This window comes from Pseudorasbora parva, chromosome 6 (assembly GCF_024679245.1).
Source record: "Pseudorasbora parva isolate DD20220531a chromosome 6, ASM2467924v1, whole genome shotgun sequence".
Classification (NCBI taxonomy): domain Eukaryota; kingdom Metazoa; phylum Chordata; class Actinopteri; order Cypriniformes; family Gobionidae; genus Pseudorasbora; species Pseudorasbora parva.
Window position 1 is genome coordinate 34565294 of NC_090177.1, and position 24836 is coordinate 34590129.

General features: G+C 40.5%; 1 protein-coding gene across 3 annotated transcripts in view; it reads right to left on the bottom strand.

The window, feature by feature from the left end:
- samd10b (sterile alpha motif domain containing 10b) overlaps positions 1–24444 on the bottom strand; it is a 92502-nt gene extending 68058 nt beyond the window's left edge. Inside the window, exon 1 of one of the 3 annotated variants that reach the window (XM_067446771.1) lies at positions 24104–24444. Coding sequence is in view for 1 of the 3 variants with exons in the window: in XM_067446772.1 (XP_067302873.1) it covers positions 24104–24116 (13 nt within the window). In the remaining 2 variants the exon portion in view is untranslated. The remainder of the gene's footprint in view (positions 1–24103) is intronic. The other 2 variants (XM_067446773.1, XM_067446772.1) reach the window with 2 other exon arrangements.
- Positions 24445–24836: the final 392 nt, after the last annotated feature.

Sequence of the window (24836 nt, forward strand, 5' to 3'; positions counted from 1 at the left end):
TCTCTCTCTCTCTCTCTCTCTCTCTCTCTCTCTCTCTCTCTCTCTCTCTCTCTCTCTCTCCCCACTTTTGAGCTGTCATCAGGCTGTTGACACAGGGACTGAGGTCTCTGTCACTGCTGTGGAATAACAATCAAACAGAATATGAAAAATATCAAAAACTTTGGGAGTCAGCTGACCATAGCAGTCCAAACCCTGCCAAGATACCAGCACAATTAGCCAAATATAGATTAAGGGGTTAGTTCACCCAAAAATGAAAAACCCCAGGGCGTCCAACAAGTAGGTGTGTCTGTTTCTTGTTGTCTGTGTGTCTGTTTCTTGTCTGTTTGTTGTTAAACAAACAAACAAAAAAAACATGCTTAGACAACGTGCACAAAAACCCTGCTGCTTCTAACGACACATTGATTTGTTAAGACACAACCGAATTGTGAAAACCCAACAGTATTTTTTTTTTTTTTTTTTACTCATATCCTGACGAGTCTCATCAAGTTTTCCCATTGGCAGTTACTTCCGTTTTGTAAAGGGTCAAAAACCAGCGTGATCATATATATATATATATATATATATATTCCTCATTAGTGCCTGCACTGATCGGTTGAATGAAGCATCTACATAATGGATATCTATGATCGCGCCACTATTTGACCTCACCAAACGGAAGTAACAGCCGATGGGAAAACTTGATGAGACTCGTCAGGATATGAGTTAAAAAAATTGGACCCACTTTATATAAGGTGGCCTCAACTACTATGTACTAACATTGTAATTAATCATTTGATACAATGCACTTATTGTGTACATACATGTTTTTACATTGTACTTACATTTTCAAAATTACCTGCATGTAATTACAGCTGTAATAAATTTCTGTAGTTACATTTGTAATTGCACAGTTGGCACTTCCCTTCCACCTAACCCCACCCTTAAACTGACCCACACCACCACACCTGTCCCTAACTCTACCCGTATCCCACCTCAATATCAGCAAAAGTGCTTTGCAATATAGTATGAACACTATAAGTACATTGTACTTACTTTTTGATGTAAGTACATAGTAGTTAAGGCCACCTAATATAAAGTGGGGCCAAAAAATTACACAAATACTGTTGGGTTTCTCACAGAAACCGATCGGTTCCTGTCTTAACAAATCAATGTGCCGTTAGGAGCAGCAGGGTTTTTGTGCACGTTGTCTAAGCATGGTTTTTTGTTTGTTTGTTTTGCTCTCATAGACTTGTTACCCATTCACCCCATTATACAGTCCCCGACAAAAGTCTCTTGTCGCTTATCTATTTTCTAGAAATACCTGATATTAACCTGACTTTTAATTAATTCATTGGTGTTAGAAATAGCTCATATGAAAAGCTAAAACCCTACAAAATGATGTTTAATGCACTGAAATAAATAATTTTCATAGAAAAAATATTTTTCATTTAATCAAGACAGAAAGGTCAAATTTTGGCAAGACAAAAGTTTTGTCGCCTATACAGAAATTGAACAAATTTACTGCAAATACAAAAATATGTCAGCAAATTAAGTTGTGGTGCTGTGAGATCCAAATGTAATATCTTGTATGACTTCCATGAGCTTGAAGGACTGCATCCATGCGGTTTGGCAAGGATTCATACAATTTATTGATGAAGTCATCAGGAATAGCTAAGAAAGCAGTCTTGCATGCCTCCCAGAGTTCATCAATATTCTTTGGTTTCGTCTTCCATGCGTCCTCTTTCATCCTACCCCACATATGCTCAATGATGTTCATGTCTGGTGACTGGGCTGGCCAATCCTGGAGCATCTTGATCTTCTTCGCCTTGAGGAACTTTGAAGTGGAGATGGAAGTATGCGATGGAGCACCGTCCTGCTGCAGAATTTGGCCTCTTTTATGGTTGGGAATATAAGAGGTAGCTAAGATTTCTTGGTATTTTAGACTATTGATGTTGTCTTCCACCCTGCAGATCTCTCGCACACCCCCATACTGGATGTAACCCCAGACCATGATTTTTCCGCCACCAAACTTCACTGTTTTCTGGGTGAATCTCGGATCCATTCTGGCTCCAGTAGGTCTCCTGCAATATTTGCGGCGACTGTGGTGTAATTCAACAGATAATTCATCTGAAAAATCCACCTTCTGCCACTTTTCCAGCGTCCATCCTTTTAGCAGGCTGTGGGCCTTGGCAAATGCCACACGGTTTTTCAATTGTATTTTGTTTAGTGCTGGCTTCTGGGCACTGATTCGACCATGGAGGCCATTTCGAGACAGAATCCGACAAACTGTTCTGGTTGACACAGGGACTTCAGGTGACCAGGTCTCGTGGAGCTCTGCTGCAGTGGAAAATGGGCTGGCCTTGGATTTTCGAGCCAACAAACGGTCCTCTCGAGCAGTTGTCTTGCAGGCTCTGCCTGACCTGGGCTTGTCAAAAACGTCTCCAGTCTCTTCAAATCTTTTTTTTATCCTCTGTACTTGACGCTGAGACACATTGAAGGTGTCTGCCACATCAGCAGTGGATCTGGTCTTCAGCCTCTTGATAATCAAAACTTTAGTCTCAGGGTGAATCTTAGGCATGTTTGCAGAGGTCTAGTTGCAGTTGATGTGAAGGTCTGGTGTACTGGGGTACTTTTTATACACACTTGAGACCTAATTGATCCATTATTAGTCACAGGTGAAGCTCATATGACAAGGTGACAACACTTATGTCTTTGCAAAAATTGACTTAATGGGCTTTACCAAGCTGTGAATATTAGAATACTTTTTGAAAGTTTAGTTTTTCACTGAAACATTATCACAAAAGCTGGTGGGATTAAAATGAGCCATTTCTTGTAAAAAAAATCTTGATTAGAAATATATTTCAGCGGCACTTTATGTCAATTTGTACACAAGCGACAAGACTTATGACTGGCACACAGCAACGGTTGGAGTTAAAAATCTTTATTTGTGTTCAACTGAAGAAATAAAAACACACCTACTTGTTGGATGCACTGGGGGTAAGCAGATAAACATCTAATTTTCATTTTTGGGTGAACTAACCCTTTAATTAACGTTATTGATAAAAATCAAGAACAATTGAGATAATTTTTTTGTCAGATATCGCACAACCCTAATTAAAACTGATCAAATTAGAACAGTGCAAGTTTGAAAGTTGGGACATCCCACATAAGGGCTGGTCTACAGGGGGCAGATTTGTCATTCTGCAGGCATTTTGCTCATTCCTAAGTTTTGATCATCCATAGTGTACTTCTTATTTCACTTAATTCGTATAGTAATAATAATCAGTATTTTTCAATTAATGCTCAGGCAAGTTTAATGGGATGTTCCATAAATGAAAGAAAGCTGTATAGGTTTGGAACAACATGACGGTGATGTCCAAATGATGCCCACATTTTCATTTTGAGGTGAACTATCCCTTTAAATCAAATCATTTATAATATTAGCCATGTCCGCACAAACAGTGTGGGATGAGTTGGTTTGTTCAAATCCAAAAATGAGCAATAATAACTACCTTAGCAATTACTCTCCACACAGGTATTCAGAGAACATTTCTCTCTCATTCACACAGAGTAGAAAGGTTATGTCTTCATGAACTCCCCCAAATCCTCAAAGGACCCAAATGTAATCTCTCTATACGTTCTCCATTTACTGTATTCTCTTGCTTTAATTGCCATGTTATCAGACTCTCCCTGACAGCTATGCCAATTACCTGTCTGCACTGTGTGCTGTCCACACTGGCCATTTATATGCAGAACAGAGAAAGGAATAAAAGCTACTGCACTTTATGCATCACGGTCTCTCAACGTGTTCTCTGCCATTGCCATTTTTCAAGACAGAAATGAAAGTTGAAAATCTGGCAAATGTTATAAATACCGAAGACTTGAAATATCATGCTGGGCTTTTTTTCCCATTCTGTGGAAACATGCTACACCTTCATTGTATGTTAAACAGCATAATGGACATTCTGCTAAGCATCTACTTTTTTATTCCACAGAAGAAAGTCTCCACACATGGAACAACATGAGGGTGAGAAAATGAAGAATTCATTAATGACATCTGAATGAATTTGCATTATCTGTGTGAACTATTGTTTCAACTATAAAATAAGCAGTCTAGTGTCTTAATTGTATAATAATAGAAAAAAACCTTCTGGGTTACAGAAGCCGTGGCAGCGCTGTCATTTGGTTTTCAGACCTCGAAATCAACAGCGTCACTAAACAAGTGTGTTTCTGGTTGTGAGGGAAAGATAACCTCATTAAGATTCCCAAATAATCCAGTGTTAAGGAAACAGTGGATGCAGTTTTGTTTTTCCAGAGCAGCAACAGAGTTCTGCAAGTGTGTGTGTTTGTTCCCGGTCATGAGTCGAAACCGCAGGCGGTCAACAACATGAACCAAAATGTGTTCACTAAAATGTTTTCACCAAAAAAGTGAATAAAAATGTATCTGGGGATGATGCCATGATGTGTGTGTGTGTGTGTGTGTGTGTGTGTGTGTGTGTGTGTGTGTGTGTGTGTGTGTGTGTGTGTGTGTGTGTGTGTGTGTGTGTGTGTGTGTGTGTGTGTGTGCTTGCGACTCTTAAGCTCCGCCCACTGCATGCCTCCATGAGTTCTGCTGTTTTCAGGAAGAATCTGTACAGCGTATCGTCTTACATAAATATGATCAAACTAAAGACTCTTCAGAGATATGAAGGATGCAGTTCTACTCTATAGGTACTCAAGATTACCATGAGACTGGCAGAAACTGTGTGTGTGTGATGTCCCCCTTAATGTCAGGTCAGCGGTCCTTTAATGTTCCTTCTTTAAACAATGAGACACAACAGAGCTTCATATTAATGTTTTCTTTTTCCTTTCTAATCAAAAGAGACTCTCGAACAAGAACTTTTGGTAACACTTTAGTATGAGGAACACATATTCACTATTAATACTATTAACTATTAATACACTATTAATACACTATTTATACTACGACTTTTGCCTCAATAAACTCTTAATTTACTGCTTATTAATAGTTAGTAAGGTAGTTTTTGTAGCATTTAAGTTTAGGTGTTGGGTAGGATTAAGGGATGTAGAATAAAGTCATGCAGAATAAGGCATTAATATGTGCTTTATAAGTGCTAATAAACAGCCAATATCCTAGTAATATGCATGCTAATAAGCAACTAGTTATTAGTTAATAACTGAAACTTAAAATAAAGTGTTACCGAACTTTTAATTAATTTTATCCTCCATTTGAGTGTAAATTATTGTATCTGGTGCGCAAACTTCTCAGCGAGTATAAATTGGACAGTGTAAAGCTTTGTAAATATTCGATTTAAATGTTCTAAATGCTTTTTTTATTTCATTAAAATGCAGCTAATTAATGCAGATAATTTTTGATGGCTGCTCCCTGGATAAATTAAATTTATTTTGGATGTCTCTCTTTGACACTCTGTCAAAGGCTTTTAACATTTTTCAACAAGTCAAATAGTATTTCTGGAAGATATTACAGGAAAGGATCTAAATTCTCACTCCAAACACTACTTAATTTTCATATTTCAACAGACATCTCATAATTTCAGGCAGTACCCAACTGACAAAAAAACATTTCCTGCATGCCAAATCCATGTTGTGATTTCCCACTCATATTTCTTAAAGAAGACACCTCAACAGTTCATTTTTCCACATCATTGCCTATTTAACACATTAAAGATTAGTTTGATTTTGACTGACACGCAGATGTAATGGTTCACAGGGTTCAACCTATCAGGGTTTGCTAACTCGGATGAAGCATTTGCTGATATGTCTGTAATGTATTAAATTTTTAACTATCTTTATTTTTGGTCCATGGGGAATTATATAATTCAATACGGCCTAGAGCCAGCGAGGGCAAATCTTGAGGGTGACTTTGAAGCTTCAGCTTGAGTTCAAAAACCAAGAGGACTGTTTACTCTGAGATGACCTGCCAGCGTGTATTTCTCGCTTTCCTCCCTCGCTCTCTCTCTCTCTCACGCACACGCATGCCAGTATACATCAAATCCTTTCACAGATAAGGTGGTCTGGACTCTTTCAGAATGGATTATGAGAACAGACATGTTAAAAGGTCAGTGATACACTAGTACCTCACAAACACACACACTCAACCAAGCAGCAGAGATAACCAATGTGTCACAGTGCAGAGATTAGAGTCACAGAGATAATGCATGACCTCTAGGAAACATAATAAAGCGATTATGGGAGTGTAAATAAGGAAAACATGAAATGAGAGCAGTAGTCCATCTGATTTAAACACACCTCAGAGCCAGAGAGAGAAACTAAGACACAGGCAGAAAAGATGCAACTTTATAGGCAAACATATTTGACTCTTTGAATTTTCACCCAATATTAAAACCAAAAATAAAGCGATATAATCAGCCAGACAGAATAACTAGTTAAAATACTTTCCTTGGTATAATTTCCATGTGTATATCGGTGTGTGGGGAAAAGCGCTGTTCCGTCGCAGGTCTTTTTTGAGGCTACTGGGACAGCACTTGCCCCTGGGAAAACGATGTGGCCCGAAGTGTCAGTGACGGCGGGATTACCACATCGTTTTCCCACGAGCGCCGCGCGGAGAACAACCTCGGTTGCGTCCGCGCGGGGGGGACCGCTCTTAAAGGTCCAGCCAAGGCTAGGAACTCTTTGCAGCAGCCTTCTTAGCCAGAATGACGTTCCTCAGATCGCCCTTCGGCCTCGAAGGCTGCTGCTGCTGTTGTTGAGAACGCCGCCTTTGTTGCCAGGCTCCCGGAGGAGGGGCTCGAAAAGCGACGCTCTCCTTCTGCACCTGCTGGTGCGAGGAGCTAGTGGACGGCTGAGGCTGCCCGCTCTGGGCATTCCCCTTAGAGCGACGAGGGAGAAACTGCCGAAAAGCTGCCGACTGTTTTGCGTCGCCGAACAGACCAGAAGGCAAAATCAGGGCATCCAGGAGAAAGGTTTTATCCTTCTCCTTCATCCCCGATAAATTCAGCCATAAATGTCTCTCCACAGTCACCATAGATGCCATGGAGCGGCCGATGGCACGGGCCGTCTCCTTGGTGATGCGGAGAGACAGGTCGGCAGCTTTACGGAGCTCTAATATATCCTCAGGGGAGGGACCCTCTCCCTCATCTAACTCTTTGAGGAGGTCGGCCTGGTACATCTGCAAGATAGATAGTGTATGCAGGGAACTACCCGCCCACCCAGCCACCATATATGCCCTGCCCACCAATGCAGATGTATCATGGCATGGCTTGGTGGGCAGTGCCGGGGCTTTAAGGGACGATGCCGATTCGGGCGAAAGATAGCTCGCGAGAGCATCTTCCACCCGCGGCATCGTCCCATAACCAGCCTCGCGCGCCCCCAGCACTTTAGAATAATCTAGTACCGGGGGATTGGCTACACGCGCTGAATAAGGCTTGTGCCAGGACCTGCTCAACTTGTTGTGCAGGTCCGGGAAAAATGGTAAGCCCCGGAGAGGTGTTGGAGTCCGGCGAGAGAGAAAGCGATCATCCAGCCTGCTCGGTGGCTGGATCTCCTGCCTCTCTTGTGGCCATTCGATATTTAATTTGGCCACGGCACGGGTCAACACCTCCACTAACTCCTCATTGACGGGCGGATGAAGTGGCGACACAATATCTTCATCCCCCGCCTCGATGTCGAACTCATCTGGCTCCTCAGAACCAGAGAGCACGAGCATCGGACCGCCCACCCCGGGGAAGAAGCCGCAGCGTGGGCTTCCACACGGGGAGGACGGTCATCTGAAATGTCAGCGGATGATTGAGAAAGTTCCTCGGCAGTCTCAATCTCCGCTGACAAATCCAGTTGTGAACCCCATGATCTGCGACGCCGAGCCACCTCGGCGACTGCGGGTCCAGAACCACGGGGTTCACAGGGCTGACCGCCGTCATTAAAAACGGCCAGCCGCGAGCGAAGCACCTTGAGTGTGAGCTTCTCACAATGCTCACAGCTGCGGAAGACGAGAGAGGACCAGGCCTGGAATTTATGTTTAGTTTTGTTTTATGTGTTTGTGGGCAGTCGTCCGTGAGGGGCTGCCCGCGGTTTTACTTTCATTTTGTTTATTTATTTTAAATAAATGTTTGTGAAACGTTCGCCGGTTCCCGCCTCCTTCCTTCCCATCTACGAACTTCATTAAATTGGTGCCGAGGCCCGGGAGGAAGGAGGGACGCGCTGTTGGAGAGCCCTCGCTGCTGAGGGGGATCGAGGTGCTGAGGAGTTCGGGCAGCGCGGATGATGAAAGACCGCGAGTGACTGCCCGAGGCGGTGGTGCTGGAGCGAGTGAAGACCGGTGGGACGGAGAGCTCGCTGCCGTGCCCCTGGGTCGAGGTGGGGTGGCGGCCGTCCTGGAGGGAGCGGAGGAGTTGCCGGCGTTCGCCGTGGGCCGGAGCCTGCTGCCATCCGCCGGAACGGGGAGGAGCAGGGAACGCGGAGCTCGCTGCAGACTGCCCTCAATCGGAGGAGCCACCGCCGGCCGCCAGGGGGCGGAGGAGGATCAGGCCGTCCACCGGGCGTCCAGCACCATCGCATAGCACCGCGAGGAAGAGCCTCTCGGCTGGTGAGGGCCGAGCGGCAGTGTGTCGGGGAACCAGACCAGAATTTTTTTTGTGTTCTTTCTTTTTTCCCTCTCTCCCCTCTCTCGTCCGCGGGCTCCTCGTGCTCCCGTCTACATTTCTCTCGCCTCTCTGTCCTTACCCCCAGGTGCCGCGGCCGCCGTGATCGCCCCCCCCCCCCCCGGGAGAGGGGGGGGGGGGAGTAGAGCGCATAGAGCGCAGTCTCGGGAGTGCCCCCCGGCCTGCGAGGGGCGATGGGGGTATGTGGTGTGACAGGCAGCGGGGCGAGGGACCGCGAGAGCGGGCCAGTGATTAATGTTGACAAGTGCCAGCTGCATGGCACACCAGTCTCGTCTCGCGGCCATGTGACGGGAGCATAAAAGGAGGAACAAGAGCTGCGGAAGACGAGAGAGGACCAGGCCTGGAATTTATGTTTAGTTTTGTTTTATGTGTTTGTGGGCAGTCGTCCGTGAGGGGCTGCCCGCAGTTTTACTTTCATTTTGTTTATTTATTTTAAATAAATGTTTGTGAAATGTTCGCCGGTTCCCGCCTCCTTCCTTCCCATCTACAAACTTCATTACATCCCTCAATATAGGGAACACTTTTTACAGTGTGTAATGATTTTTATGACATCTCTGCATGCTCACTTGCATTTTGTCAATTATACATTTTTATTCCAAATTTAATCTCTTTATTATTACTATTTTCTTCATTATGAATAATCAAAATGTATTATTTTTATTTTATTAATGGGCAGTTCTAATGCAATCTCACCCTGTCCTTCTTTCACAAACTCCTAGGGTAAAACCCTGATCTAAATGCTTTGAGTAACAAAGATTGTAAATATATAATATATACATAAATACCGCATATAAATAAAGATATCTAAAATTAAAAAAAAAAAGTAAAAAACAGTTACATATATAACCCTCGTTTCCTGAAGGAGGGAACGGAGACATACATCGACCGACTGAAAGGGAAATAAATATTTATTGGCTCAGCCTAAGCTGCAATTTTCTTTTTGACAAAACATATCACACATAAGAAGAGATAAAGCAAAAGAGAACTCTATTACCTTGAGTATAGTACTCAACATTCAAGTGCAAAATGAAAATGAACTCAACATCTGCCAGCCAGACCCTCATCAAATACTCATCTGACCCCTAACAGTGGCACCAATGACAATGTTGCAGGACTCATTATTGATATTGCAAATCTTTTATTTTTATTTTTTTTATGAACTACTAATTAATGTTGATTAGCTGGCACTTCCATCCAAATAACCTGAATTATTAGAGGGAGAGTCCCTCTGGAATAACCTTGAGTTAAGCGTCTTAATCAAGGATGAAGTCTGTGATCCATTTTGCATATTATGTATGGAATTTGCAAACTTTAGCAAATGCACAGACAAATGTTTGTATGCAACATGCAACAGACTCTTAAAAAAACCCTTTTTTTGCACTAAGAAAAAACATTTCACCGAAAGGTTCTTTGGGGAAGGGGGGGGGGGGGGGGTCTTTCATAAAACAACCAATTGTTTCTTTCTTTTTACTAAATATATATAAAGAAAGGGTCAGATAGAGAACGCTGATGTGATAGAACAAGACAGAGACAGAGTTTGAGTCAGAGATATGGCCCATGGGTGATATTTTGAGGGACAGGGTGGAATGTGGAGAGCTGTTTATCACACACAGAAACAGAGATGAGAAGAGAAGGAAGACGCGGCCTGTTGAGCCCCTCTCTCGTGTTCACAGGTTCATAACGTGCCCGTTAGCTGGAGTAGAGCTGGATGAGACTGATAATACAGATGCAAAAATCAGTGCAATCAAATTGTGTAATTGCTTTTTGCCGCCAGGAGCTGCATCGTCTCTGCCTAGTGCCTTCAGCGAGGCCACTGGCCAATCAGAAACCTCTATCACACATGAGGAACAGTCCCAGACAGTTCAGAATTACAGAATAGAGGACTGGCTTACAGGCTAATGGCTTAATAATGTCTACATGATACATATGTAAGTGAGGGGGTTTTAACCTGTTAAGCTGATTTCTAAATTTTGAAAAAATCCTAAGAAATGTATACTCAGACTAAAACAAATACAGTTTGTGAATCCTTTGCACTAAAAGCATAATTATGGTCTCATTTGAAAGCAGACACCTGGCAGTTTACTGTAAAGTCAAAATGATAATATTTTTTATAATAAAAAAAGCTATAATAAGCTTCAAAGTTTTGTAAAGTTATTAGAAATTTATTTGTATGAAATATCTTTATGAAAATAAAATTGAAGTGGGCCTTGGAGAAATCTAGAAATGCACTACAGCTAAATCCACAAGTCTGACCATGTTATATTTCAGATCTGAAGATGATCAGTCTAAAACTTTGAATTTTATTAAACGTTTTACAAGATCGTTTCATGTGATTTTATTTTGAGATATCTCTAAAATATCAACTGATGTTTATTGCCATGTCTTACTCAGCTTTCATTCTCTATTTTGCCTCTATTGTTTAGAGGTGCAAACTGCCCCATTCAGTTTGTCTCCCCAACACACATTCACACTTCTGCGGACTGGTTATGGCTCCAATTATTATTCTTTTGTCTGCATTATAATTACTAACGATTCTCTATTCAAACTGTTCTATTCAAACCTCATTTCTAAATCAAACCTCTCACTTTACCCTCACTGAGACTCTATTGAATGCATTTCGTCCAAATAAGCATTTCAGTAGTTTTACATTTAGAAAATGTTCATAAAAATAAAGTATTTACTCAGTGGCAGGTGCATCTAGGGCAAGCTAGCATGTTAGCTTAGCACACCAGCAAAACAACAATTTATACGATTAAAATCATGTTTTATTCAAAACTTGCTTCATATCACTTTATAATTTATAAGTCGAGTGTTTTATATAACAATATGTGATCTCATGTAGCTTCGGGTCAAAAAATCTGACAGAAAATATACAATGCTAAAAGCTATGTGGAATAGCATTGCATTATAAATATCATCTATTATGAAACCACCCAACATGGCATAAAGAACACAGACCAACCATATATTGCCGCGATTGTGTGTTTATTGTCTTAAAACGTTTCTATCTGCATAAAATAGCCATCTGACGATCGCTAGAAAGCAGCTTTGGTCATGTCAGATACTTCCTGAATGTCACATGGTGTGTCTGTTCTTCATGTGTTCCATAAGGGGTGAATTTTCAGTAGTACAGCTTTCCAGCGCCCTCCGGCTGCCAGGATGAATTGAAAACACAGCATATCACAGTATACTGCGCTCATAATCACACATCCGCGGATTTTGGATAAAGATTGAATAAATAATACTTCTCTGTATAGAAATTTGACTCAAACATGTGAGAATCTATCAATATTTCTCCACATCTGCACACATTTGAAGTAAAAGCCCTGAGGGAAGTTGTTTTGACGAGTGTCTTCATGACGACCAGAGAAGAGTTTTTTATGAATGGGAGCAAATGACGCGCATATTACAATCAAAAGGTAGCGACGCCCAAGATCATATTCATAACTCCTGGCACATATTAACACATTACGGTCATTATAAGACTTTGAGAATAAAACAGAGGTAACAAAATTAAACTTTAGTCTTAGATCTTTTTAATGATGTATAGTTTGTCAAGGTAATTACTCACATCTGATAGTAATTTTGAGCTAATTTAAGCAAAGAGAGTTTCAGCACGTCCTCGTCCTCGTGACGGTTATCAGGTTAATTGGAAAAAAAGAAAATAAATTAATATCGGCATAGCTAAGATAATTTTTATATATATATATATATATATATATATATATACATATACATACAGTAGAGATCAAAATTAGAGAACAATTTAGAAACATTAGATTTTTTTCAGAAATACTGTTTATATTTATTACTTAAAGGGTTACTTCAGCGATTAGCATATGGCTTTGTATCAGTAGAAACCCTGGAGAATATTCAAATTATTGTGCTTTCCCCCCTCATATCTCCCTGAGACAAGAGATTTATGCATTTTATTTCTGGAAAAATTCCTCCTATGATGCAAAATGACGATTTTTGCATCATAGGAGGAATGTTCGCCCAGAGGCTAAAGACTACAGCCAGCAGAGGGAGCTATTTCCGCATGTTTTGAATCTGCACATGGGGGATGGGAGATTACACTCAGCTGGCAGGGAGAGCTCAGCTTGCAGACAGGATCATTTAAACGGAGCTATGGTGAGCAATGTAAGTCTTTTAACTTCTCAAATTCATTTCTATGAAAGTTAAGCTTGCAAAGGCATGAACTGAAACGCGTGCCAGACTGAACTCCTGTGTGAATGTATGCCGCGAATGTAGTCGCGATTACCTCAGCTCTCATCACTCGTGCAGTTAGTGCTCAGTGCTGTGACACTCGCGCGGTGACTCACTCATTATATTGAACAGACACGTTCAGTTTTTAATTGTAGTGTCTTCTCTAACTCAGTCACAGTAATGAAGTTGGTGGTGTTGGGAATGGCCTCACAGGGCAGCGAAGCATTCTGGGAATTGTAGTCTTTCATCCCCATGGGACAAAAATACATTTTCTGTCTTTTCTCAGTCTAGAAGACACCAAATTCAAAAATAATTTCACATTTCTACTGCATTGATGACCCAGTTTAAATACAGATTCATCTTCCCAGCGCTGAAGTACCCCTTTAAAGTTTGAAGGATGATTAGCTGTGGGTATACCATTGTTCTGCTAGCATGTTTTACAAAATACCAAGGTACTTCAACAAAAACCTTTATTTTGTCAAAAATACTGTTATCAAAATTAGAGAACAATAACCAATGCAGCACAAAAAAAAACATTACAACTAAAATGTGATGCTTACAGCAGTCATACATTTGCAGTGTTGGGGAAGTTACTTTTAAAAAGTAGTGTTTGCTCGTTACTCGTTACTTTTTTAAAAAGTAATCCATTACTTTACTTAGTTACCCCCTTTGGAAAGTAACTTTTTATGTTACTCGTTACTTTTACATTACTTTTATGTTGCTTGACTTTGGGCATAACCCAATATCTGTTCCTTAATGTGTAGGCCTACATAAAGTTATACTATGGAGGACATAACACATTTCTTTTGTGCTCTTTATTATAAAAAAAAAAAAAATCAATAAGCTCCTTAGGAACAATATGGTAACCTCAAAATTGGTCATATGTCTCAAAATAAAACATGCATGCCTCATCTAAATCCAACAGAAAAAATAATAACTTAAAAATGGCTTGATGTCGATGGCCTGTGTAAATAAAATGGAATGGCACAATAGAGGCAAAACAGAGGCAAAGAAATTTTAGCCAAAATAAAATCAAGCACAACTTATAGCATGACTAGCTTCAGAATTAATGTTAACTGAATATGCTGGCCCTACTTCACAGTATGATGGGCAGATAGAAAAGAGGATATTAGGAATAGGCTTGAGTTGTCTATAGCATGGGTGGCAGGCAACCTATTCCACATCAGCACAAAATGGGTGATTATAGCCTACCTCATCAAGAGCAGTCTTTCAAAACGTTTATCTGAAAGTCTGTTTCTTCTGGGGGTAAGCACATGGCCTCCCAGGCTGAACAGCCTTTCCACCGGTCCACTGGATGGTGTGGCAGTGTTGTATATCATGAACACAGCTTTCACTCGGGGGAAACGGTTCAGAACTTCTAACTCTGAGCCTGATCTCATGTACTCAAGTACCTCTGAGTCTGCACTAAAGGCCATTGCGTCTTCCTCCTCCTCACCAAAAGAAAAAAAGTCATTTTCATTGGCGCCGCTGTGTGCGGCAACTTCTCTGTTTTTATTCTCAGCTGGCTCTGCATCATGGGTTAGAGTGCGACACTTCGCGATGAGCAGCACACGCACCGCTTCTCTCCGGTCCGCTCCCCTTATCCGCCGAACTTTAAATTTCGGCAATGTCAAGGCAGCCAATAAAGCTTCCCTGCTCTCCAATACCGGTGCGAATCGTGTCTTGATAGCCTAGGACAAAACGTACCGTGTGGGGCTTGAAACTATTGCGCAAGCGCGCAGATGGCAGTGTCGCTGTCAAATCTTACCATGGGAAAAGTAACGTTACGGCGAATTGAAAAATGAACTACATTTCGTTACCAAATTTTCCGAAGTAGCGCGTTACACTACTTTTCCCCCGAAAAAGTAGTTACGTTACTGTAACGCATTACTTAGTAACGCGTTACACACAACACTGTACATTTGTAGGAGGTATAGAGGCCCAGCACATCTGCGGTCACAGGACATCACTATACTCACACTGCTCTGCTGGGATCTCGGTCCACTCTTCTTCCAGTCTCTTCCACACTTCGGTAACTGTAGTGGGTTTCTTAGCCATAACTTTGTCGGCAATGATTTTGCGTAGATTTTCAATGGGGTTTAGATCAGACTCTGGGCTGGCCATTTCATTATTTAAATTTTCTCACTTCAAAGGAACTGCTTTACCCGTTTTGGAGTGTGATCGGGGGCATTGTCTTGCATAAAAATTGCGGGCTGATTGGAGATGCTCGCAGTGAAGGAACCACATGTTGCTGAAGGAGGTTCTGATAAACAGGTTCTGAGGTTCTGCAATGTAGCTGTATAATAACGCCTGCTACAGAAACATCCCCAAAACCACTTCCTCCTCCATCTTTCACTGACTTCTTTGGCCACTTTGGGTTCAATCTTTCTCCAGTTTGCTGCCGAACATAATGTTTCCCATCAGACACAAATAAATTAAACTTGCATTCATCACTAAAATGAACTTTGGACCAGTTCTCCTCTGTTCATGCTCCTCAGCAAAGGTTAGTCTAGCCTTTTGATTCTTTCTGCTGATGAGAGGCTTGGTCACTGCAGAGTGAGCTTTCAGTCTGAATTCTCTTAAATGACAAGACACTGTATGGCGAGGCAGATCCTCACTGTGTTCAGCTCTGAACTGGCAAGTAATTCCAGCTGCAGTGTTGAACCGATTCCACATTGAAAGTCTCTGCATTGTCCTGTCCTCTCGTGCATTGGTCTTGCGTACCTTTTTGGTACTTGAATGAATTTGTGTCTTTGTAAAGCTTCAATATTATAGAAATTACAGATTTGGAATGACCAACTTCTTTTACAGTTGCTGAAAGGGTCATCACTTTAGCCTTCATCTGGACACCCTGGTGTCGTATTTTAAAACGCAATCCGTAAAACTGACATCATCTGAGAGGAAATGCCAAATTTCAGATTTTGATTAAAGATTACCATGACAAAAAAAAAAATCTGTGTATTGCACAGATTAATTGTTCACCCTAAGATTGTAAATAGGGTCGATTTTGATTTCATGAAGACTTTAACAAAAAAAAAAAAAAAAAAAAAAAAATATATATATATATATATATATATATATATATATATATATATATATATATATATATATATATATATTTATTTGAGGAACATGGAAGAAAATCTCTCTCTCTCTCTCTCTCTCTCTCTCTCTCTCTCTCTCTCTCTATATATATATATATATATATATATAGAGAGAGAGAGAGAGAGAGAGAGAGAGAGAGAGAGAGAGAGAGAGATTTTCTTCCATGTTCCTCAAATAAAGATTCAAACGGTTATGAATCAGTGAATCGATCAATGATTTGGATCAGCAATGTCACGTGATTTCAGCAGTTTGACACGCGATCCGAATCATGAATCAATCCGCTGATTCACAACCGTTTGAATCTTTATTTGAGGATTGAAAACAAACGCGGAAGAGAAGACAATGCTGAATAAAGTCGTAGTTTTTGTTATTTTTGGACCAAAATGTATTTTCGATGCTTCAAGAGATTCTAACTAACTAACTGCTGTCACATATGGACTACTCTGATGTTTTTATTCCCTTTCTGGACATGGACAGTAAAGTGTGCATAGACGTAGATACGCTCTCAGACTAAATATAAAATATCTTAAACTGTGTTCTGAAGATGAACGAAGGTCTTACGGGTGTGGAACGACATTAGGGTGAGTCATTAATGACATCAATTTCATTTTTGGGTCAACTAACCCTTTAAGAAAAGCAACTACAAAATGGCAACTAACTAGCATGAAGACCATTAATTTCCATCAAATTCAAACCAACTGTATTATCTCTAATTAGCACAACCCTCTCAGCAGTTTCCATTATCTTTTCTCCATTTTATCTCGCTGTCTCTTTCTTCAACCTCATCTTCTTTCATCCTTTATCTTTCCCAATCGTCCATTTCTTTCCTTCGCAGAGCACTAATTAACGGAGAGATATTGGACATGGGCCCGTGCACTTGCTAATACAACAGGATGAGAGGAGCTGACAGACCGCCCATTTAATAAAAATCAAGAGTGACCACAGTACTGAAGAAATTAGGTACCACTGGGGTGGGGGGTGGGAGAACACTTGGGATGTTGAGGGGGGTGGGGGTGGTATAAAGCTTTGCCCTCTGCAAGAGCAATTATCCATAGCTCATGGGTCAACCCAGCCATCAGTCCTCCAGGCCAATGAAATGAACCTTTCTTCTCCATTCTTCAGCCATCTCTCTGCCTCCTCCTTTCTCTCTGTCCATTTTCTTAAAGATGCTTGTTGATTTAAGCCCAAATTGATCCCTCCAGGGTTTTAACGCTTGATCAATCTGTAAAGTCCTGGGGGATTGACGAGTGAATGTTTATTAGACACCTCCCCCTTGCTTTTCCTCCCCATCCCCCTCAATCCCACTATTATTCATTGGGAATCTCAGAAGTGTAGCACTGATCCATAGTGAGGCAGCATATGGATGAAGCATGCAATTTTCTAGGATCTATACAGTCTTATGCCTGCTACCTATAAGATCATTATCCTATACGATCATTACAAATCACGCCATGTACAACGATGAAGACAACTATTGAATCAAAGACAAAGACACAAATAGTATAGAAGAATAAAACGTCATCAGGGTGTGCTAGTGGTAAACAAATAGAGCAAGATGAATCCAACTTTGGCAATTGTGTTTTTTATGAGAGCTGAAACAATAGGAGAATATGGATGCGGTCAAATACACTGTAAAATGACCGTGCTACATTTCTGACAGTGTCTGAAAATTATCGCAGGCTATATTTGGTCACAAGACGGTGACAATGGCCGTCTTTGAACCTCTCTCACTGTACGACGTCGTAGGACCACCGTTTAGGAGCCGTGACCACAGAAATCGCATGGGACATCCCAACATCGTACAATATGTACAGGGCATTGTTGATTTGAATGAATCTGTACCCTGGATCTTCAGGTTCCACCTTTTCCGAATCATTTTAATTAGATCAACAGATTTAAACACAATGCATTTATATTTATAAACAGTCTCTGTTAAAGGGATAGTCACCCAAAAATGACAATTTTATGTTTATCTGCTTAGCATCCAAGATAAAGGTGACTTTGTTTCTTCATTAAAACACAAAATAGTGCAGTGTGTCAGTCGTATAATTCATGTGAATGGTAACACATGAGAGTATGAGATCTATGAGAGTAAAAAAAACATGCACATACAAACCCATATTAAACCCTGTGTGGCACGTGACGATACATTGATGTCTTAAGACACGAAACGATTGGTTTGTACGAGAAACCGAACAGTATTTATACATTTTTTTTATACCTCAAATACAACGCTATTAACAGCCGCGAGCGCGGTGAGGTCAAATTACACTATGTAATTTGACCTCACCCACCAGAAGTGATAGCGTAGTTGTGGCTATTGAGTGTTGTATTTGAGGCTAAAAATTATATAAATACTGTTCGGTTTCTCACACAAACCGATCCTTTCGTGTCTTAAGACATCAATGTGTCGTCGCGAGCTGCAGGGTTTCATAAGGATTCATATGTCTATGTTTTTAACACTCTCATAGCTCTCTTACTCTAAAATGTTAGCATTGACATGCATTATACGACTTGCACACTGCAACGGTTGGAGTTAAAAATCTTAATTTGTGTTCTTCTGCAGAAACAAACACACCTACATCTTGAATGCCCTGGGGGTAAGCAGATAAACATCAAATTTTCATTTCTGGGTGAAGTATCCCTTTAATATGTCTGACGTGTGAATGTACCTGATGGCAAATTGTCTAATCAGATCTAAGTCAGAGGCAAAAATATCCACCCAAAACAGCTGTGCAAATATGAAATACAGTAAACCTATTCTATACTAATGCACTGGCAGTGAAGTCTTTTTATTTAAGATCTTTTAAATGGATCACTGCAAGGAAAAAAAGCAGGCAAATCTTCTCCTGATGTCAGCATCCTGTGTGAACTGCGATGACAGTGAGAGGATAGACCAACAACAAACATACATACAGCAGCATAAAAACATAATGCAAACTCATAGATAAGCACATACACACAGAGAGAGATCAAACATGCCATACACACACACACACACACACAACATCCATTTTAGCAAAATCCTTTATCTACTTGAAAGGTTTGATACAAAAGGATAGGGGGGATAAAGGGACGGATGGATGGTTTAAGGTGGATAGATTGCATGAGAGGACACAAGGATGCTGGCCTAAAAACACACACACACACACATTCCACACCATTTGAGCCCGGATCACATTTCAAACGCTCTCCAAAGCCAACTTTTGGGAAGGACACCAAATAGCGTTTAAGAGCCCCTCCTTAACAAACAAGTGAGAGAAGGCTAATAAAAGCCATGTTTATGTGGCTAAAGAAAACAGTAGCTTCTTTTCATTTCACTCCTTTTCTTCATTATTCATGCGCTCGTGTGAGAATCAGTTCACAGGGACGCAACTTTGGTCATGTGGTTGGGCGAGATTCATTTAATCTGACCTACAATGCACAAAACAAGATCAAGAGGCTTTAGGACAAAAGCTCTCAAAGGAACAGATTTGGGACCATTGTTAAAGGAATGTTCTGGGTTTAATACTAGTTAAGCTCTATCAACAGCATCTGAGACACATACTGTCGATTACCACAGACAAAAAAAATGACTTTTGTTTTGTTTTTTTAAGTCAAAATTGCTTATTTCACTTCGAAGCAAAGTGCAATACGATAGAGTGGTGTAGGGGGGACGTCAAAACCCGGAAGTCTAATTCAAAGAGATTTTCCTATGGGCTTTTATAATGGGCTTTTTCAATTTATGAGTAAAATAAAGCCTGCGGTAAATGTAACTTGACTATTCTTTGACGTTTTGTTCTACAATGCAAGATACACACATGCACCCAAAGCGAAAAATGCAAATTTTGCAGCAGTTATGTTTATTTTTGAAAAAGTCTATTTCTAATAAGTAGTGTTGTACTCAAGACCGGTCTTAGACCATCTTTTGAAGGTCTTGGTCTTGTCTCGGTCTCAAACGTATTAGTAATTGGCCTTGTCTTGGTCTCAGAGGACTTGGGATTTTAGCTCAAGACCACAACTGCGAGGATATCACTAAATTGCCGCTGCATTGTCTGATTAATTTGTTAACATCATTAATGTGATTTGATGTAAAACTTACTGCTTAAAATGCAATCTTTTTCTAATGTGATTTATTTTGTTACTGTGCTGTCCGGGCTCAAAATCAATGCAGGATTGTCTCAAAAATGCCCAAAATTAATATAAATGCCCACACAATTCCAGATATGATTGCAAGAACATACTTGTATGAGATTTCGTTTTTTTTAATATAACATAGGATAATAATTAAGCAATATCACAAAAGCAAGACAGCTGTTTTCACGAAAATGAGCACGATTGCAAATGTGATATTGATTTAAAAGTTAATATTAAGTGAATAATTTTACTAATATATAATTTTCAAATCGGTTGAATAATAAATTATTCTGTGATTGTTCAATAATGTTAATGTTGATGTATTGTGTTAATGTGAAATTAATCTGAGCATTATTTATGCAGGTGTAATTGTACCAATTCGGATGCAACTTCTGAGCAACCAAGATTCATTTTATTGTTCGCTATTTGATTGGTAATAATTGTATAATGGCTCATTATTCTAACTGTAATATAAGACATTTCTCAGACAGCGGACACATTAATTTGAGGAGTGCTTGTTCTTGATCTTGTTCTTGACCCGGTCTCGCCCTGTCTCAGTCTTTAGGGGTGTGTAGCTGCAGTTAACCATTGAACAACGCTTAGGTAGATTGTACGTGTCATAGTAACATACACATGGATGGCAGGACCCAAAGTTTCCCAGCAGAACATTGCATCACACTGCCTCCGCCAGCTTGACTTCTTCTCGCAGAGCATCCTGGTGCCATGTGTTCCCCAGGTAAGCGACACACACACACACACATCCGGCCATCCACGTGATGTAAAAGAAAGTGTAATTAATCAGCCCAGGCCACCTTCTTCCATTGCTCCGTGGTCCAGTTCTGATGCTCACGTGCCCACTGTTGGTGCTTTCGGTGGTGGACGGGTCATCATGGACACCCTGACTGGTCTCCGGCTATGTAGCCCCAAACGCAACAAACTGTGATGCTCTGTGTATTCTGACACATTTCTATCAGAATCAGCATTAACTTCTTGATCAATTTGAGCTACAGTAGCTCGTCTGTTTGATCGGACCACACGGGCCAGCCTTCGCTCCACACGTGCATCAGTGAGCCTTGGCCACCCATGAGCCTGTCGCTGGTTCACCACTTTTGATAGATACTCACTGACCACTGCACACCAGGAACAGCCCACAAGAAAGAGCTGCAGTTTTGGAGATGCTCTGACTCGGTTGTCTAGCCATCACAATTTAGCCCATGTCAAACTCGCTCAAATCCTTATGCTTGCCCATTTTTTCCTGCTTCTAACACATCAAATTTGAGGACAAAATTTTCACTTGCTCAACTAACAGGTGCCGTGATGAAGCGATAATCAGTGTTATTCACTTTACCTGTCAGTGGTTACGTTATGCCTGATTGGTATATATTTCTATGTATCAATTTTTTTGTTTTGTTTTTTACCATTCATCTTTAATTAGTCAAATTGACCCGCAAACATTAAAATTCACACGCATTTCACAACACTTAAGTGAGTCAAAATTGTGCAACCATGTTCATGACCCTAAATGATAAATTGTCACCAAAAAAAATGTAATCCTAGGTTAACTAATAATTTGTGATGACAAATTGACCCATAAGGGTTTAAACAACTTCATAGCTTAAATAACGTACACTGTGTACACTGCAGAAGAAGAAAAAAGACGGATTATAGCACAAGCTGCACATTTCTGCTTTTAAACCCTTCAGACTGCCTTGCCCCATAGACTTCCTTTATAAGTGCATTGCGTTTTTACATGTTTTATAAACTGATGGACCAAAGTCAAAAATTATAATGGAAAAGCTATTAATCTCTCAGCAGTTAGGCTAAAAGAATAAATGAATGACATAACTAGAGGTCAAAGTGAATATGCTTGCTTGGTTTGTTTTTACATTTATTTTTTTGGAGAGTGGAAAATGTGACACATGAGATTTAGCCCCAAAAAATTGTCAGCAAGCGAAGCGAAACGGTCAAAATTAATGAAATTCATTATTTGTGTTCTCAAATGACAGAGTAACAGCGAATGTCTACCAGTCACAGAAATAAAAAAATAAAGAACAGTCAATGAATGGTGTTGACAGACTGGTCAAGCATGGAATCGCTTCTGCTGATAACAGGCAAATGCACATTGAGCCAAAATATACACTCCCTTCACCCATCGCATGTCAGTCTGAGCGAAACGGAACCAGAAATTACTCTTTTTATCACCACTGCTCTGTCACGCTCTCTCTTTCTATTTTTTCAGACATTGTGCGTGTGGTTAGAATCCGTGAGTGAACCGTGTGGGCCTAGCATTTCTAATCCATCTGCACGCATGAATGAGTGACACGCGTTTGTCCATGCACTTAATGCATGTGGTCCCTTAGGTAGCAGGAGAACGGCCCAGTCTTCCTGCTGCATGCTGGGATTGGTTGAGAGCTTTAGGGTGTGTGGAACAGGGCGAGAGGGGGTTAACCCAACATCTGTGCCTCTCCAGATCTAATGAAGCTTTATATGAGCAGTGACACAAACATGCTTTATGTGAATCAGAAACCAGTTCTATTCTGAAAACCTTTTTATTACGGCCTGCATGAAATGAAACCTTGCCGAGCAATAACTGTACTGTAACAGGAGAATGATGTAGCAATATCTGTGCAATAGAAGATATTAAAGCAAACAATCAGCTCTCTCAAGAGTAATTCAGTTGTGTAAGCAAACGCCTCGGAAGCAAATATAAGCTTCCTCTATATAAACCGCTTGTGTACTCACATATGAGACCTTCTCTTATAGGATGGAAGAAAAACATGCTTATATGTTCTGCTCAGAATACAACACAAATTAAAACAAGACATTATAATCTCATAAAAACTAAATGTTTGAATAAACAATGATCTAACGTTCGTTGAGGAACGGGGGGGGGGGGGGGGCCTTTACGATAATCCAGTTTGTTGCCAATTCACAACATAATTCTGCATGCCCTTCTTTGGAAACAAACTGAACTTTTACGTTTCTGAATCACACGTATGAGCAGGAAAGAGAATAGGAAAAGGACAGGTTAAAGCGAGGCATGGTCTTGCTGTCCGTTCAGCACCACGCTGAGCGCTGCAGACATTGCTACTATGATTATGTGTAATTGCCTGGGGCCAAGGGAAAACATATATTTCTTACGATTCCATAAAAGCCCTTGAGATCACTTTAAGCATGTGTGTGAATGTTTTCATTCATCATGCGAGTTGTCGGGTAGACTTATGTTCACGTCCGGCTGTGAACCCGTGAACTCTATCCAGCATTCCCTTCAGCAAGTGGAGCACAATGTCAACATGATGGACAAAAAACATCTAAAATAACCACGATGTGTGAGTTTGCCTGCACCAATGACTTTCTAAACTTGCACATGGCATTCAGCAGAAATATAAACAGCATCCCGGGGTGCAGCAAAAAAAGAAGCAAATAATAAAATATTGTTCTATAGTAACAGTATGGTAATAAATACTATATTAAAAATATGTCTTACAAATTTTAATTGAATAATAACCAAGTTTAAACTTTGGCAAATGGCCAAATGGCAGTAAAATATCATAAATAAGAGTAAATGATATATGCTTAAAAACAATGATTTTAAAATGTATTATTATATAGTTTTAGTCCTATACTTTAGAACAAGGCATTAGTAAATAGTACACACATGGAAAACGGTACAGATACACATTTTTACTCCAAAAAGGTGGGTATTAGTAACTTAGAGTACAAATAAGGTACTACAAGAAACTTTTTGTAGAAAAACATAAATAAATAAAATAGAAAAATGTCCTTTTAATGCCCTATAGTGACGAGCTGTTGTACCTCTAAAGGTTGCCTACAATTGTGACACCTTTTTCCCCCTCTGTGTGTAGCCTACTGTAAACAGTGCAATGTAAAGAGTTGTAGGTGTTAGGCTACAGAACACTAGTCTTCAGTACTGTATAGTACAGTAAACATAAGAAATCATAAGTATTGTCTTCATACTGTAACGCCTGTCACATGTGGCTGCAGTATGCAGTGCTTGTTGATCGTAGTAGGCTAAATAACACATTCAGTGTGCTTACCGTCCACAGCCATAGTCGGTATAAACGCGTATCTCTCCGTGGTGGCTTTAGTAGGTGTCTGCCATGCTCACGGGTGTCCGGTCCGGTAGAAGAGAGAGCCGGTGCTCCTGAACGACACCTCCGAGCGCAAATATCTGCTGTGGAGCAGGAGGAATCAGCGTGCGCGTCCACATATAAACCCGAGAGAGAGAGAGAGAGATGACAGTCATTCAGCTCCCGAAGCCTCGGGTAAGTTTAAACTCCTCCCTCTGCTTTCTCACCTTAGTGCTGAAAGCACTCACACAGCGATTCACAGATAACACGAAGTGGCTGTGGAGATGAATAACAGTATGCTGTCAGTGCAATAAAACACGCGTCATTAAAACTACTAGACCAGCGCGTGCACGAGGAGGTGGGGAACATATGGGCAAACCAAACGCATGACAAAACTTGCGCGCCAGCACTGATGATTAAAGAACACTTAGTAATACGCTAACAAATATTACTTTATGATTCAAAATAAAATGTTATCAGTGAAAGAGTGCAAAGAATCCAAGCCATTTTACCAAAACAAAATTTGTTAAACCTATAATAATGGCATTTTTATGCAGTCTGATTTTGCGGGAAATGAAATTTTGTTGTCTAACTAACGAGAAAAATTATAGATAATTCAAAACGAGGAATCACCATTTGTAATTTAAACAAACAAAACTATTTATTCGTCCATCTGCTCTGATAAGAAGATCCGGTATCA